Raw genomic sequence first — 15,872 nt, forward strand, 5'->3', positions numbered from 1 at the left:
CTGTCTCTGCTTCTTTGTCCCTCCCGCCCCACAAATGCCACGCAATTCAGATGACAGGTCTACAGCCCTTCAAACATCCAAAGAAGTGCTTGTCTTTTCAAGTATGGTCATGCTTTGGCACATACCCAAGACTAAAGAAATCCATCTGAACTTAGCCACTGCATGAATCTCCTCCTGACCTGAGAAAGATGGATACTATCTGAAGATACTGTGTACCAAGGAATTTTTTTTTTATTTTCTTTTACCATAAAATGTATTTTATTCCAGTTCTAGAAAATAGAAAGAGAGGGAATCCTTCCATTTATCATTCTAATCCAACATGATTGTGAGTTTTGGAAAATAGAAGCAAATACATACATATAAATATATATGCATTATATATTATACATAAATATATATAATGCATATATACATCTACATATTTTCAGACTTTAGCCTTATTGATGTTTGAACCTTTGTTCTTGTTTCTCTCTCTTCTTTTGAGAAAATGTTTCCTGGGAATCAAACCCTGGTCCTCTGGAAGAGCAGTCAGTGCTCTTAACTGTTGAGTAACCTCTCCAGCCCAAGATTTTTAATTCTAAGTAGGATCTGGGCCTGGGGTGGATTCTTGTTTGGTTTTTGTTTCTCAGCTGAGTTCTGATGATGGGTATGTTGGATATTTCAGAAAAGGGGTCATTTTGTGTCTATTTTCAGTTTCACGAGTTCCCCATAAGCTCAGGGGGCGGGAAGTCTTTCTCTTTTGCTTTTTGTCCGTAATGATTAAGAACTACAGAAACTCACTGGCTTATAGCATAGGCCAATGTTGCTTTTGCAACTCCGAACAACTGGATAGATGAGCAGTTTTCTTAGATCCAAACGTGAGGGTGACTGTTGGGGTGAGCTGACTCATGACCCTGATTCTGGGCCTGGGTAGTTGCAGGATTGGTCAGCCAGGAGCTCTTGTCCTCAGCACCAGGGTGAGTTCTCCTGCATTATCCCTGCAGAGATGAGCAAGGGGCGGGGCCAGTTTTCTACTTTCACCCACACCTACACCAATAGGGCCAGTGCTACTGTGTGGCCCAGGCGAGGTGCAGGGGCGACTCTCCAGAGTGCTGCTTCCCCTTTCTTTAAGTCCAGATGGTAACTGACTTTGTAGAGCTCTATGTAGAGATCCCTTGCTCAGCCTAGGCATGGGGTGGCCAGGAGGACCTTGGTCCTGACTCAATGAGGGGACTAACAGGGCAGCCATAGTTGACTTTCCAAGGGAGGCCTTACCTTCTGTGAGGAGCAGATGGGAGGAAGGGAAGAAGCAAGAGAAGGGAGGGGGAACTGGGATTGGTATGTAAAAACTAATTAATTAAAAGAATTCAAATGACTGTTTTTCTTCCTCCTTTTTGGGGATTTTTTCTGAGGCAGGATGCCATGTAGCCAGGCTGGCTTCAAACTCACTATGTAGCTGGGCATGGGCTTGAACTCTGAGCCTTCTTAAACCTGTACCCCTAGCGCTGGGGCCATAGGCCTGTGGCACCACTGTCTGTTTTGTGGCTGCGTAAACGCCCTGCGCCAGGCAGCGTAAGGAAGAGCTGCTGTGTGTGAATAGACTCTGTCGGCACGTCAACGACAAGGCCGTTCATTTCCACTGGAAAGACAGTGTGGTACCGTATATATGGGGGAGCTTTCCAGATTCTTTTTCTTTGGCCACATGTATAATTACAGAAACACATCAGACCTGTGGGCAAGGTAAGCAGTTCTCCCTTCCTAGTGGCCACCTTATCCATGATCATCTCAGCCTGAGGTTTCATAGGTAAGCTAGCTTTTTTTTTTTCTTAATCCTTGAGACAGGACCTCACATAGCTGGTTCCAAACTCCCTTTGTAACCAAGGATGATCTTGAACTCCTGACCCTCCTACCTGTACCTTCCAAATGCGGGGTTTACAGAAGATGTGTTCCACCATGCCCTGCTTTGGCAAACACTCTTAACATTTGAATCAAAAACTTCTGATTTACAAATTTAGTTACTCTGAGAAGTCTTTTGAGAAGTGCTCTCTCCCTCCCCCTCCCTTCCTGCCGTAACTGAGTTGGGATTATTATAAAGAGAGTTCAGGACCGCGAGGTGGATCAGTGGGTAATGATGCCTGTTGCCAAGCCTGCTGACTTGAGTTCCCCCAGACCCAACTCCCACAAGCTGTCGCCTGACCTCAGCCCATGCCCGTAGCACACACATACCCATCCACCCTAAATAACTGTATTTTTTAAAGGGAGAATTTAACATAGGTTTAAGTAAGCATGGAGTTAGGAGGAAGAGAAGAAGAAAGAGAGTACACACTCTGGACCCTCAGTGTGGTTTTCTCGAGGGAGCCTTCAGTTTCCAACAAGAGCTGTTTTGTGTAAATACAATTTTGCCCCTGTATATGGATCAGTAGTGCTAAGGTGTATATGTTGTATGAGTCTTTCTCTGTCCTGCCAGCTCCCAAATAATGACATGGAGATTTATTAATTATGAAAACTTAGCCTACAGCTTAGGCTTGTTCCTAACTACCTCTTATAACTTAAATTAGCCCATTTATATTAATCTCTGTTCTGTCACATGACTAATGACTGTTACCTCTCCTCCTGCACATTTGCTTGCTCTACATCTCCTGGCGTCTCCACTTTTCTTCTTCCCAGAGTCCTTTCTGTCCCCAGAAGTTCCCAACCTCTTCTCGCCTAGCTATTGGCCATTCAGCTCTATTAAACCAATCAGAAAGCGCCTTTGCAAAGACCCATCTTCACAGTGTAATCAAATATTTCCCAATATGTCTTATTGAAAAGTATGATAATGACATGACGCAGCGTGGGAAAAAATGTGTACGTACACTGGAAGATAGTCCACAAGATTTTCTTGAGCTGGTTCAGCAGGTAAAATTCCTGCCACCAAGCTGGATGACCGGAGTTTGATCCCTTGGGCTCCACAGTTGCCCCCTGCTTTCCACATGCGTACCATGTCACTAACTGAATTCACAAGCCGTGTGCACCTGGCACATGTAATAAATGTGATTAAAAAATTTCTTCCGGGACAGGACAGATGGTTCAGTAGTTAAGAGCACTGACTGCTCTTTCAGAGGACCCAGGTTCAATTCCCAGCACCCACATGGCAGCTCACAACTGTCTATAACTCCTATTCTAAGGGACCTGACACCCTCACACAGACATACACACAAGCAAAACACCAGACTACCTAAATAAGTAAATAAATAAAACTTATTATTTTTTTTTTAAAAGAAGTTAGCTGGACAGTGTTGGTGCACATCTTTAAACCCAGCACTTGGGAGGTAGAGGCAGGTGAATCTCTGAGTTTGAGGCTAGCTTGGTCTACCCAGCAAGTTTCAGGGCAGCCAGGACTGCACAGAGAAACCCTGTCTCGGGAAAAACAATTCTTCCACTGAATGTAAACTGATGCTGCCATTAAGGAAATCATCACGGGATCAAGAGGAGTGACTCCATGCTGGTCACCTGAGCCAAGAACAACAGATTTCCTCGGTGCTTGTATTCTACAGCACATCCTGGACTGGGGAGTGGCTGACGGTAGGTTCCTCCCTTCTGTTTCTGGAATCCCAGTATGTGCTGACTCACCCAAAGGAGGAAGTCAGGCCTTTTCCTTTCCTACACACTCAAAAGGTCAAGGAAAAGTTGGTTCCAAGAAATAAGCAAAAACTGCCTTGTAGGGTGAGAGTAGAGAGAACACTCAGCACCCCCGAGGCCCTGGGTTCGAGCCCCAGCATCACAGAAAGCAACACCCTACTTACCCTACTTGCAGAGTTGTTTTGCTGTCTGTTTCCGGTGACTCTCATCTGGGAACTGCCTGCTCCCTACGGCAGGTCCATCAAAACGATCTGATCAAAACTGAGGCCCACTAGCCACAAAATTTCCGTCCCTCCATCCCCCGGTCCCCCGCCCGTCACTGTTTTGTTTTTGAGAGGTTGCCGGGCCTGAACTCCAGGGTCTGGTATATACTGTAAAGTACTCTGCCACTGAGCTGTTCTCACAACCCACTCTTGTAAACTTTGGTTCTGTGAAGTTCATCTACAGATCCTAAGAACCCATTACCTAGTTAGTATTGGCTATATCCCTATATCCCTAGATTTCCTTTTTTGTTGTTGCTGCTGCTGCTGGTGGTGGTTTCTGGAATTGTTACCAGGGGAGTTCTTTTATTTTTATTTTTAAAAAATAATTTAGCTTTATTTTACATGCATTGGTATTTGTCTGTGTGAGGGTGTCAGGTCCCCTGGAACTAGAGTTCACCGCTGAAACCATCTCTCCAGCCACCTCCCTTCTGGGAGTTCTAAGTCTCGTTGTTAATTTAGAAGGAAGCTCAGAAGGATCATTTTATTAGCATTTGGGAGAAAACCAATACGGCAAGCAAGCTGTAAACTTTGGTAGCTGCCAGGAGGAGAGGAAGAAAGTCTAGAGTTAGGGTCAGTGTGGCGGTTTGAAAGGAAATGGCCCCAAAGGGAGTGGCACTATTAGGAGGAGGTGTATCGCTGCGGGAGCTGACTTAGAGGTCTCTTCACAAGCTTCACTGCCAGTTGATTTCTTGCTGTCTGCAAGATGTAGGACTCTCTGCTCCAACACCATGTCTGCCTGCACACTGCCAATCATGAAGCTCCCCTTCATGATCATAGTGGACTGGACCTCTGAACTGTATGCCACACCAATAAATGGTTTTCTGTATCAGAGCTGCCGTGGTCATGGTGTCTCTTCACAGCAATGGAGACCTAACTAGGACAGTCAGCAGTGGTGGTCTGCAAACTGTAGAGAGAAGGGGAGGGAATCTTCCAAGAATGCAGAAAGCTCGGGGTTTCGAGGCAACTATGCTTAGAGTTTTGGCGGGCATTCAGATGAGAGGGTGGAAGGAGGAAATGGCCAAGTTAAGTTTTTTGAGATAAAACTCGGAAAATATGGCAGGCTTAGCAATGAAGATCTGTATACAACTGCCCCAAAGAAAGGCTCTTGGAGCCACAGTGTCTCATTAAGTTCTCAACCTGTGGGTCTCAGCCCCTTTGGCGGTTCCTTTCACAGGGGTCACAAAGGTCATCAGAAAACATATTTACTTATGATTCATAACAGTAGCAAAGTTATGAAGTAGCCACCAAGTTTTATGTTTGGGGGTCACCACAACAGGAGGAACTGTATTAAAGGGTAGCGTTAGGAAAGCCAAGGAATCACTGATTTAAAGGGTAATTATTCCTCCCATTTTCTTATTCCATCTACAGGTGAAACTTTCCCTGACCAGATGATTGTCAGGCCCAATTAGATCTCCCTCCTTTTGTTTTCTGTGTTTGTCTTAATTTTAAGCTCAAGGACCATTGTATTAGTTTGAAACAACAAATAGAAATCAGGGCAGATAAGGTGTAAATCTCTGCAGTTACTGGGAGAGAAAAGATGGAGAATAAAATTGAGTCATGTCTATTTGAGTTAAGGTCCAAGAAAACTGGCAGGTTCAGCAGTGGAGGTTGGCAAGGAGCTGCATGAAAGGGAGGGAGGGAGGTTTCAGAGAAATAGGCACAAAGCCTAGAGTGTCAGGACAACCATGCTTAGGACTGGACTGGTGTCTGAAGAAGAGATAAATCGCAAAGTTATGATCAGCTTCCAGTTGAGTTAATTCTAAGGGAGGAGACACGAGTATATAATGTTCTAGTGCTTGGGCCAGGGCAGAATGGAACGTTCTGCCCAAGGCCAGAGAGAGTCTCTTCTTTTGACCTGTGCAAAGTGGCTTCCCCTAATAGGGCCTCAACAGAGTTCTGAGCCTCTGCCTTCTGATATGGAATTTTACATCCTGAAAAGGGTTTTAACACGTGTGACACACGCGGCATCAGATGTGAAGGTCAGAGGACAATTTGCCAGGAGCCGTTCTCTCCTTTCACCAGTGAGCCCAGGCACCTTATGCCCGGAGCCGCCACACCTGCCCTGGTTCTAGTGTTACCAGGGAAAACAGGAAATGGAATTCAAAGCTGATTATGAGGGGAGGGTCCATCTCCAGTGGCTACCTAACAGTCAGTCTTAAGTAGCCTAGGCTGCCCAGAGCTTAGGATCTCTTGTATGTTTCCCCAAGTGCTGGGGGTTAGAGGTGTAAGCCACCCTGCCCAGGCTTTAGTTTTCCCTTTTTTGAGGAGTGGACTAGTTCAAGGTTCTCTAGGAAGGTTTTGGCATGTTAGACGGACATAGTCCCGAGACTTTGTCTAGGTGGCCTTGAAGTTAAGATCTGTGTGTGGCTTGGTGCACAGGGTTAAGGGCAACAATCTGCATGCTACATTCCAGGACAGCCAGGGCTACGAGGTGAGTGAGACCCTGTCTCACAGAAACAAATAGGACTGGGGATTGCTCACTTGGTGGTGTTTGCCGTGTAAGCTCGAGGACCTGAGCTTGATTTCAATGTAATTTCTTCCTTCCTTCCTTCCTTTCTTTTTTTGTTTTTTGAGACAGGGTTTCTGTAGCTTTGGAGCCTGTCATAGTTCTTATAGACCAGGCTGGCCTCGAACTCACAGAGAACCACCTGCTTCTGCCTCCCGAGTGCTGGGATTAAAGATGTGCACCATCACTGCACAGCCTAAGCTCCATTTCAAAAAGACTTGTTGTTTTATTTATGTATGTGTTCGGTGGGTGTTTTATCTACATATGTGGCTGTGTGCCATGTGCGTGCCTACTGCCTGTGGAGGCCGGAAGAGGGCACTGGGTGCCCTGGAACTGGAGTTAAGGCCTGCTATTAGCCACCATGTGAGTGTCCTTCTGCAGAGCAACAGGTGCTCCAGCTGCTGAGCCATCTCTCCAGCCCCATAAGCTCCACTTTTCGACATAAATTTGATCATTTTAGGTCTTTATGAAAGTGTGGCTGTTGCCAAAAAGGTGTTGGAGCGCAAGAGTGAAGTTCTGCTAATATATACTCAGAAGCCTCTGCTTAAAAGCAGAACCACAGAAGAGGCTCCAGTGTAAGCTTTGGTGCTTACAAAGGGTCTAGACAAGCAGAGAAGGAAGGGAATTTCTAAGCTTTCTGGGTGTTGGGACTGCACACATGCCCCCACCCCCCTAATGCTGAGCTTCCCTGGTTCCAGCCACTAGGATCCACCTAGACAGCCAGTAAATAGTATTCACCGTGTGAAGTGTTCCCTTCTTCCACACCACCAGGTTTCCTCCTTTATACATGTACCAAAACCCACCTGAGCTCCTGTTTTGTAGATTATTTTATCTATTACTATTTTATTTTTTGTTTTTTTTGAGACAGGGCATCTCTGTGTAGCCCTAACTGTCCTGGAACTCGTTCTGCAGTTCAGGCTAGCCTCGAACTCAGAGATCCCCGCCTCTGCCTTCCAAGTGCTGGGATTAAAAGTGTGCACCACCACCACTGGTTGTATGTGTGTGCAGGTTCTGGGAAATGAACTCAGATCCTCTTGGGACATCTCTGCCATCCCTGTACTGAACAAATGTCTGTTTCTGTAGCTAAAATATAATCTGTGAGGGCAAGGACCCATCTCATTCATCCCACATATATGTATCATAGGCTTCCTCAATACTGGTACCTTTTTATTTTTTTTATTTTTTTTAAATATTTATTTATTATGTATACAATATTCTGTCTGTGTGTATGCTGCAGACCAGAAGAGGGCACCAGACCTCATTACAGATGGTTGTGAACCACCATGTGGTTGATGGGAATTGAACTCAGGACCTTTGGAAGACAAGGCAATGCTTTTAACCACTGAGCCATCTCTCCAGCCCAATACTGGTACCTTTTTAGTTTTACATTCTTTTTTATGTGTATGGGTCTTCTGCCGCACATGTATGTCATACACATATATATGGGTACACAACTGTATGCAGTGCCCAGGGAGGCTAGAAGAGGGCATTAGACGCTCCCCCCCAAACTGGAATTCTATATCACCGTGAGCCACCAAGTGGGTGCTGGGAATCAACCCAGGTTATCTGGAAGAGCGTCAGTGCTCTTAGCTGCGGAGCCCTTTCTGCAGCCTCCGCTGGTACCTCTTGTAGGTGATAGGGCAGGGGGCGGGGTAAGCATGGGCTGTATGGAGACTGTGTTCTAGCTGAGTGGTTAATAATCACACCCTTCAGGCCTGGGGATGTAGCTAAGGTGTAGAGTCCTTGCACAGGCCTTAGGCTTGATTACCACCCAGAAGGAAAAAATAAATGTTACTCAGCTGTCATGAATGATTTCAAACTAGCCTGGGCTACTTAAATGAGACCCTAACTCAAAAAGAGGAACAGAAGAAACAAACAAAAAGCTGGGCCTAGGTGGGACATGCTTATAACCCAAGTACTGTGAAGGTAGAGGCAGGTAGGGGAAGACAAGGAAGAAGAAATTACTTATTTTTGGCTGTTAATTGCCATTTTAACAATCCAGGACTGAGAAGAACTGTTAAAAGCCCTTACACAGGGGGCAGGAGAGATGGTTCAGCCATTAAGGTACTGTGTTAAGAGAAACCCATGTACATCTGTTTAAGGGGTATCAAGGATTTATTAAGATAGGAAAGGGGAAGTCCACTCACGAATACTGGAGATGGTAAATCCAGTCGCAGAGTCCTTGGAAAGCTGGGGACTGATCACAGGCTGCTCACACCACCTGCCTCAGTCTTCACCACCCCAAAGTGTGTGCTCACCCCTCTTCCTTTCCTTATAAAAGGTCATGTAGGCAGACAAGAAAGACCTCCTCTATAGGGCTAGATAGCCCAACGTCATGGATGGAGCAAATCCCCATTACAGTACTGCTCTTCCAGAGGACCGACCAGGAGTTCAGTTCCCAACACCCATGTCCAGTGGCTCACAACTGCTTCTTCTGCTGTCCCCGATACAAATGTGGCATGCATACACACACATTAAAAAGTAATAAATAAAAGGTCCTGGATGGGGCTGGCAATGGCTCAGTGGATAAAGGTGCCTGCCCAGTCAGAGCCTGACAACCTGAGTTTGAGCCCCAGATCTGCAAAGGGAAGGAGAGAACTGACTCCCACAAGCTGTCCTCTGACCGCCCATGGCATGTGAACCCACACAAAATAAATAAAAACTCAAAATCCCTGGAGTGCTTGTTTAGCATGTACAAGGCCCTGGGTTGGATACCCAGCACTGCATACACCTGGCATGGCAGTTCACACTTGGAATGAACACCCACCCCCTCAACGTCCCTGGAATTACACGTTGAGCTACCCGGTTGAAGTATAAAATAAACCACTGTCGTAATATTGAGCACCAGAGGTTTGTGCCCAAACTGAGGCGGATCTCTTAAGGCACATAAATGTCAAGTGCACTCTGAGAGGACTACCGGAAACTGAGAAACATAGCAGGAGCCAAGACCACAGAGGCAGGCTTTCCCAGGAAATGTTGACGCTCAGGCTAAAAGGATCATGCCTTACACACACTACACACTCCCCATCGCCACCACAAACCCGTCTTCCACCCCTCTTCTACCTTTGTTAGACTTTTGTTTCCTATGTGCTTGGAATGTAGTCTTTTCTTTCTCCATACGTAGTCTGGCGCAAACAAGGAGTTATCTCCTCTGACTTTTCGAAACAAATGAAGGGGTATTCTCAAGCAGAAACTGTGTGTACTAGATTGTTTTATCCATATTATGAGGTCATAATAGTGCCACAGCCCAGGATGTGACAAACTCTAATAAATAGTTGCCTGCACAATTTAAAACGGGTTAGCTCCGAAGGGGGAGTAGAAGAAGATGACTCAAGACAGAGGGGTGAGCTGAGCTCCTTGGCATGTCTTCACAGAACCGAACGTGGGCCTGGAAGACGAGATGGGCCAAGTTATTAGAAGCATCTCCTAAGTAGGTCAGTGTTTCCTGCCACTTTAAGACCAGAGGCGTCGTTTCGGCGTCTGCGCACTGGGAGGGTAAACGCCTCTCCCCCCCCCCCCCCAACGCCCCAGGCAGCCGCATTCTCCCGTGCTCCCCCTCCTCTGGGTGGGGTAATGGTCCGTCCCGGAGTGCGGCCCTCATCCTGGAGGGTGGAGAGCCAAGTGGTACGTTCCACGGCCGCGCACCTCCGTGGTTTTCACGGCGCCCTTTGTTCTGTTTCCCCCTAGCAAATAAAGCGTAATGGGCTGATCCCAGAGAAGGAGGGGGAAGCCGGGCTAGGGACCGGTCTGAGCCGGTCTGTGGCGCAGGCGCAGTGCGGATAAACAGGAAGCGGGCGGCAGAGGCAGCGGCAGCGGCAGCGGCAGCTTAGGGACTCCCGGGGCTCCTAGCCGAAGAATTAAGGCTGTTTGGAGGGCGACGGACGCTGAGGACGGAAGAAGGCGCCTCGGGCCTCCTCCCGTGCAGGCAAAGTGGCGCTCTCGCCCTCTGCTTAGATTCCCGGCCCCCAGCCCAGGCGGAGGCAGCGGCTGACAAAGGGCTCGAGCCGGTGCCGCCGCCCTTCTCATCCGGGCACTCGGGCCCCCGCCGAGAGGAAGGGGGAAGGGCGCAGGGGGAGGGGAAGGAGCCCGGGAGGCGCGCGCTCGGAGCCGCGGCCCTTTGCAGGGCTCCGGGCCAGTGGCCCAACGGACCGAGGCCGAAGAGGAGCTGCGGCGGCGGTGGCGGCGGCCGGAGGCAGGAGGATGGTTCAGAAGGAGAGCCAGGCGGCGCTGGAGGAGAGGGAGAGCGAGCGCAGCGCCAATCCTGCCGCCCCTTCGGGGGCTTCGTTGGAGCCGCCTGCAGCTCCGGCCCCCGGAGAAGACAACGCATCCGGGGCTGGGGCGGCGACTGGGGCCGGGGCGTCCGGAGGAACCCGCAGGTTTCTGTGCGGCGTGGTGGAAGGTGAGTCCGCCCTCTAGCCCCGCCCCGGTGCCCAGCACTTGGTCCCCCGGGAGAGGCATGCTGGTGGGTCTTCTTGGGGTCCCCCCCCCCCAGGTCGCAAGCTTGCCCTTGCTAACACGGGTGTGGGGGGGGCGAGAGGAGACGGAGGGAGGGACACACTTCTTTTCATTCGGTCTTGAGCGTCCGATTCTCCCGGCTACTCAGGAGCCTGACCCCACCCTCCTTGGGCTTGGAGCCAGGCAGACCGTGGAGGAGGAGGAGGCGGGGGCAAGGAGCCTGTTGTCGGCTCTGTGTTTCACTTCTTTGTACCTTGGGATCTTAGTCCCCAGGGTTGTCTGCTTTGAAATGAGGAAATTTGTGCAGCGCTCCGGTCCTCACCCTTGTCAGGGGGTGGGGAATTCAGCCCACACAGGTATGCTGGGAGTGAAGGGGAGCGCAGTCGGCCTGTAGTACTACAAATCCAGGCTTAGGGTATTTCTTAGCTGCTCTGCAAGCCTCTTCTCCCCCTGAAGACTCATTTGCAGTCGAAAAAGTGTAATGTTTACCAGTTGCTGTTATTCTACTCTATCTGTGTGTGTGCGTGTGTGAAAATTTCAGTATGTCATTCTGAGAACTCAGATGATGTGGAGTTAGAATTCAGTAAAAGGTTTAGTTTTTATAATTACTGTCTTCTCATTTACAGTTGAAAGGCATGAGGGACGTTTTGGTAGTGAGTGAAGATTGCCGATCATCTTACTGCAATTTCTGAATAAGAATGGGCAGATTCTGAACTCAGGAAAGCACATTACCTTAGTTCTTCTCTAACTACAACTATGTCATAGTTTGGGTCTTCCTACGATTTTTTTTTTTTTTTTTTTTTTTTTGCAAATCCAAGGTTTCCTAGTTTTTTTTTTTCCCTCATTACTGGAGAATATAAAAACTAACACTCAAACCAAAAGGGCTGTAAGTAGGATTCTTGGTTGATAGCATCAGCTTTTCCCAGTCTCGTCACCATGTATTTTGAAAGGTAAAAGATGGTCGTTATGGTATTTTAGATGAAGATAATTTGCGGGGAGAGAACATTCTTGGCACCTGCAGTAAGACATGAGACAGCTCAGCAAAATTATTTTACAAAATTTGGGGGAATACTGTTACTACTGGAGTCAATATTTATGAAAATGTGAGTGCTTTGTTGTACATACTGGGTTTGCCAGAGTGCAGAAAGATTTTAGAAAAACTGCGGTGGAATTTTTTTTTTTTTAACTTAAAAGACAGGGAAGGCATGGCAGTTTCATTTGCAACAAAACTGTATCCAAAACAAGATACACAAAACGTTAAAATCTGCATGAATTCTGTGTTTGCAGACAGGCTCTCCTGGAGCCTAAGTAAAGCACAGAGTGACCTTGAACTTGTGACGCTCCTACCCTCTGGAGTGGCTGGGATTACAGGCCACCATCCCAGTTTAGGTGTAAATTTCTTTGCTGTTTGGCATTTGGTTGGTTGGTTGTGCCCCCATCCCAGGGGGCATCACACTGCGGGGATCTGTATTGTATTGTCAAAGGTTCTAGGGTGGTGACTGGTAGGAACAAATTTCAGGGGATGCCCAAAATGTAGAGCTAACCATTCATGTTGATACTGTCTGTATAGTCAGCATTGGTAGGCTGAGAGAAGGGGTTGATGGGGTGAGACTGGCCTGGGTTACAGAGTAAGACCTTGTTTAAGCAACAGCAAAAAGTGTAAGTGTGAAATGAGGTATGCTGGAGTGAATGTCAGGGAGCCTGGCAGTGTGTTACCAGAAATGAGAGGAGATAGTTTACTGTGGTTTAAATTGGTTTCTCTTGAATAGTATTAAGAGTGTTCCTTAAAGTATGTTAAAATGAAGCTGTCTTCAGTTGTTTTCCCTCCTGTCCTTCCCATGTGCATATTTTTCTTAAATGAGCACTGAACCAGCCCCAGTGTATTAAGTGCTTCTTGGTTGGCAGCATCCTGTGAAGTGTAGGAAATAGTGTAGTTATAACCAGGGTGGTTGTTCTTCCTTGCCCTACAAACCTTGGTGGTTTTTAACTCTTGTGTTAACAGTACACGTCCTCTTTGTGATTCAATTAATCCAAACCATAAACTTGGCTCTGAAAGAGTTGCCGAAGATTAAATTGTTAGAATTAGGGGCTTGAGAGATGGCTCAGCGGTAAAGAGCACTTCTTATTCTTCTGGAAGACCTAGGTTGCATTTACATGGCTCCTCAGAACCAACTCTAATGCCAGTTAGTTTGTAACTCCAGGGAGTCTTGCTTCTCTTCTTCCCCCTGAGGGCACCACATACATGTGCACAGACACATGTAGGCAAAACACTCATGTTTGCAATAGAAGGTGCTGCTAGGATTTAGTGGTGATTGATTGTTGTGCCATTCTTTTTGGGGTTCAGAATACCTGCCTAGGATTAGAGTTCCTGCGGGAGAATGCTTGTGTGAACACTGAGGAGTGCTTTAAAACTGTTTTGCACGGGAGATGGCCACACAACATGCATGTGGAGGTCAGAGGACAGTTTGCAGGAGGCCTTGTGGTCCCAAAGATTGTCAGACTTGGCAACTGCCTTTATCTGCAGAGCCATCTAGCTGTCCCCAGTGCTTATTTTGATCATCTTTCATGGTGCTTCTGAGTTTTCCTGATCTCTTGCTAATGATTAGGCTGGGACTGGTTGAGGGAAAGGTTAGATTGGCTGTGAGATGTCTAGTGGTGTTCCTAGTGAGCTGGAACTCTCCAAATGCCAGCTTTACCCTTAGTCAGTTTTTTAGACATTGTTTCATAATATTTACATATATTATTTACAGTTTTCATTTAAGTGCAGAATAAATGTAACTAGAAAAACAGTATAGTTTGTTTTCCTACAGTGAACACTAGGATGTCCCTAATTAATTACATCCCTAATTAATCTAACTTTATTTTTATTTATTTATTTTTTTATTCTTTTGTTTGTTTGTTTTTTGAGGCTGGGTTTCTCTATGAAGCTCTGACTGCCCTAGAACTTGCTCTGTAGACCAGGCTAGCCTCAGATTCACAGACATCCTCCAGTCTCTGCCTCCTGAGTGCTAGGATTAAAGGTGTGCACCACAACCACCACACGTGCCTCCTAATTTTTCATTTCACAACTTGATTCTGAAATTAAGAGAGCTTAAAAGTTTATTGTTCAGGTCAGCACCGCTGTTGGGTTTGTGAATGTGATCATAGCCTGTTATTAATTAATTGGTTCTTTTTTGTTGTAGGAACTTTTCAAAAAAGGTGATCATAGCCAAGTGTGGTGATTCACACCTGGAATTTCAGCACTTAGATGACTGAGGTAGGGAGGTGACGACAAGGTCCAGCTAGACCAGCCTAAGCTAAAGATCTATTGCAAAAAATGTGTGCCTGTGTGTGCACGTGTGTGTATATACCTTTTTCTAACTCTCTGATCTCATTACCTGGGGTAGCTCTCAAAATCACTCCTAGAAGTAATTGAACTCCCTTTCAGTTTTTTGAGACAGAGTCTCAAACTGTAGCCTAGGTTAGCCCAGAACTACGTAGTTCAAACTGGCTTCAAATTTGGGCCAATTCTGCCTCTGCCTTTGTGCTGGGACCACTGGCAGAGCCACCATGCCCATCTTAGTCTCCCTCCTAGTGTTAAGAGTTTGGTTTGCTCTGCTTTGTCCCTTGCTGACTGAGGTCCCACAGTCGTTCAGTCCCAAAGAAACACACAGAGTTCTACATTAATCTTAAATTGATTGGCCCATTAGCTCAGGCTTCTTACTAACTCTTATAACGTATATTAGCTCATTATTCTTGTTTGTGTTAGCCACATGGCTCAGTACCTTTTTCAGAGAGGCAGTCACATCTTGCTTCTTCTGTGGCTGGGTAAGGACTGAAGAGGAATGGGCTTCCTCCTTCCCAGAATTCTCCTGTTCTCATTGGCCCGCCTATACTTCCTGTTTGGTTGTCCCGCCTATACTTCCTGTTTGGTTGTCCCGCCTATACGTCCTGCCTGGCTACTGGCCAATCAGCATTTATTTAAAATATAATTGACAGAATACAGACCATGGTCCCATACAAATCCAGCAGCATTTATAATCAAATGTCTTTTAGCAACTATTGTTCCTTCCTCAGCAATCAAACAATTCAAAGACAATAACATACAATATTCAGACTCTCTCTCTCTGTATTTTCCATCTTTATGTAGTTTTATTTTAAATTGTTTCTTTTGGTTTCATTTTTAATTTTTGGTTTTTTGAGACTAAGCTTCTTTATGTATCTTTGGCTGTCCTGGCACTCACTCTGTAGACCAGGCCTATACTTCCTGCCTGGCTACTGGCTAATCAGCATTTTATTAAAAATAATACAAATGACAGGATACAGACCATTGTCCCACAGCAGTCCCTAGTTGTAAGAGGGCTTGTCTAGTATGGACAAGGTTCTGAGGTCATTTCCAGTATGGGGGAGGGGAGTATGTGTTTTGTTGTGTGGGTACATGGAAATGTGTAATCTAATGAATACTAAACCAGTACTGAATTATATCCCCAATAAAAGATGGTAGGTCTGGGTTCCTAAGTTAGCATGGTGATGCTCCCTGGAATTCCTGTGCTTAGACGCCAACAATTCCTTGTACAGTCTCTAGGCCAACCAGGGCTCCATAGTGAGACATCGTGTCTCACTAAAAATAAAACCCTGTCTTATATGCAGTAAATGTCATAGAAGGAAATATGGAAATTTAGGAATAGTGAGGAATACGTGACCTTATCACCTCTCACAGATAAACAATGTTTTATTGCGTAGTAGTTTTCAGATTCTACTGTGTTTTATCCACTTTCTTAAGACAGTCGTGGGATTCAGACTTTGGTAGATGAGACTGTTTACCCAGTAGGCCACGTATTTGTTAGCGTCTCCACACATTTCTTAGAAAATGGATTCTACATGTTGTAACCTCCTTTTTCTTAAGTTGTACCTCATTTTCAAAGCTGAGAGTAGTTTTATTTTTCTTTAATTCCAGGGTTTTATGGAAGACCTTGGGTAATGGAGCAAAGAAAAGAACTGTTCAGAAGGTAAGTGTTGTGTGACAGGAGGCGTCACGCGGGATGAGCCTGGTGTCACAGCAGGAGCCG

General features: G+C 46.3%; 1 protein-coding gene across 2 annotated transcripts in view; it reads left to right on the top strand.

Moving 5' to 3' along the window:
- Positions 1–10,147: 10,147 nt before the first annotated feature.
- Positions 10,148–15,872, top strand: part of Oga (O-GlcNAcase) — a 38,957-nt gene continuing 33,232 nt past the window's right edge. Inside the window, exons 1-2 of one of the 2 annotated variants that reach the window (XM_048439110.3) lie at positions 10,148–10,768; positions 15,761–15,812. In XM_048439110.3, coding sequence (XP_048295067.1) covers positions 10,570–10,768; positions 15,761–15,812 — 251 coding nt within the window. In that variant the 5' untranslated portion in view covers positions 10,148–10,569. Of the gene's footprint in view, positions 10,769–14,061; positions 14,081–15,760; positions 15,813–15,872 lie in introns of those variants that run through there. The other variant, XM_085694011.2, reaches the window with a different exon arrangement.

The sequence above is a fragment of the Myodes glareolus genome, chromosome 7 (assembly GCF_982192425.1).
Source record: "Myodes glareolus chromosome 7, mMyoGla1.1, whole genome shotgun sequence".
Lineage (NCBI taxonomy): Eukaryota > Metazoa > Chordata > Mammalia > Rodentia > Cricetidae > Myodes > Myodes glareolus.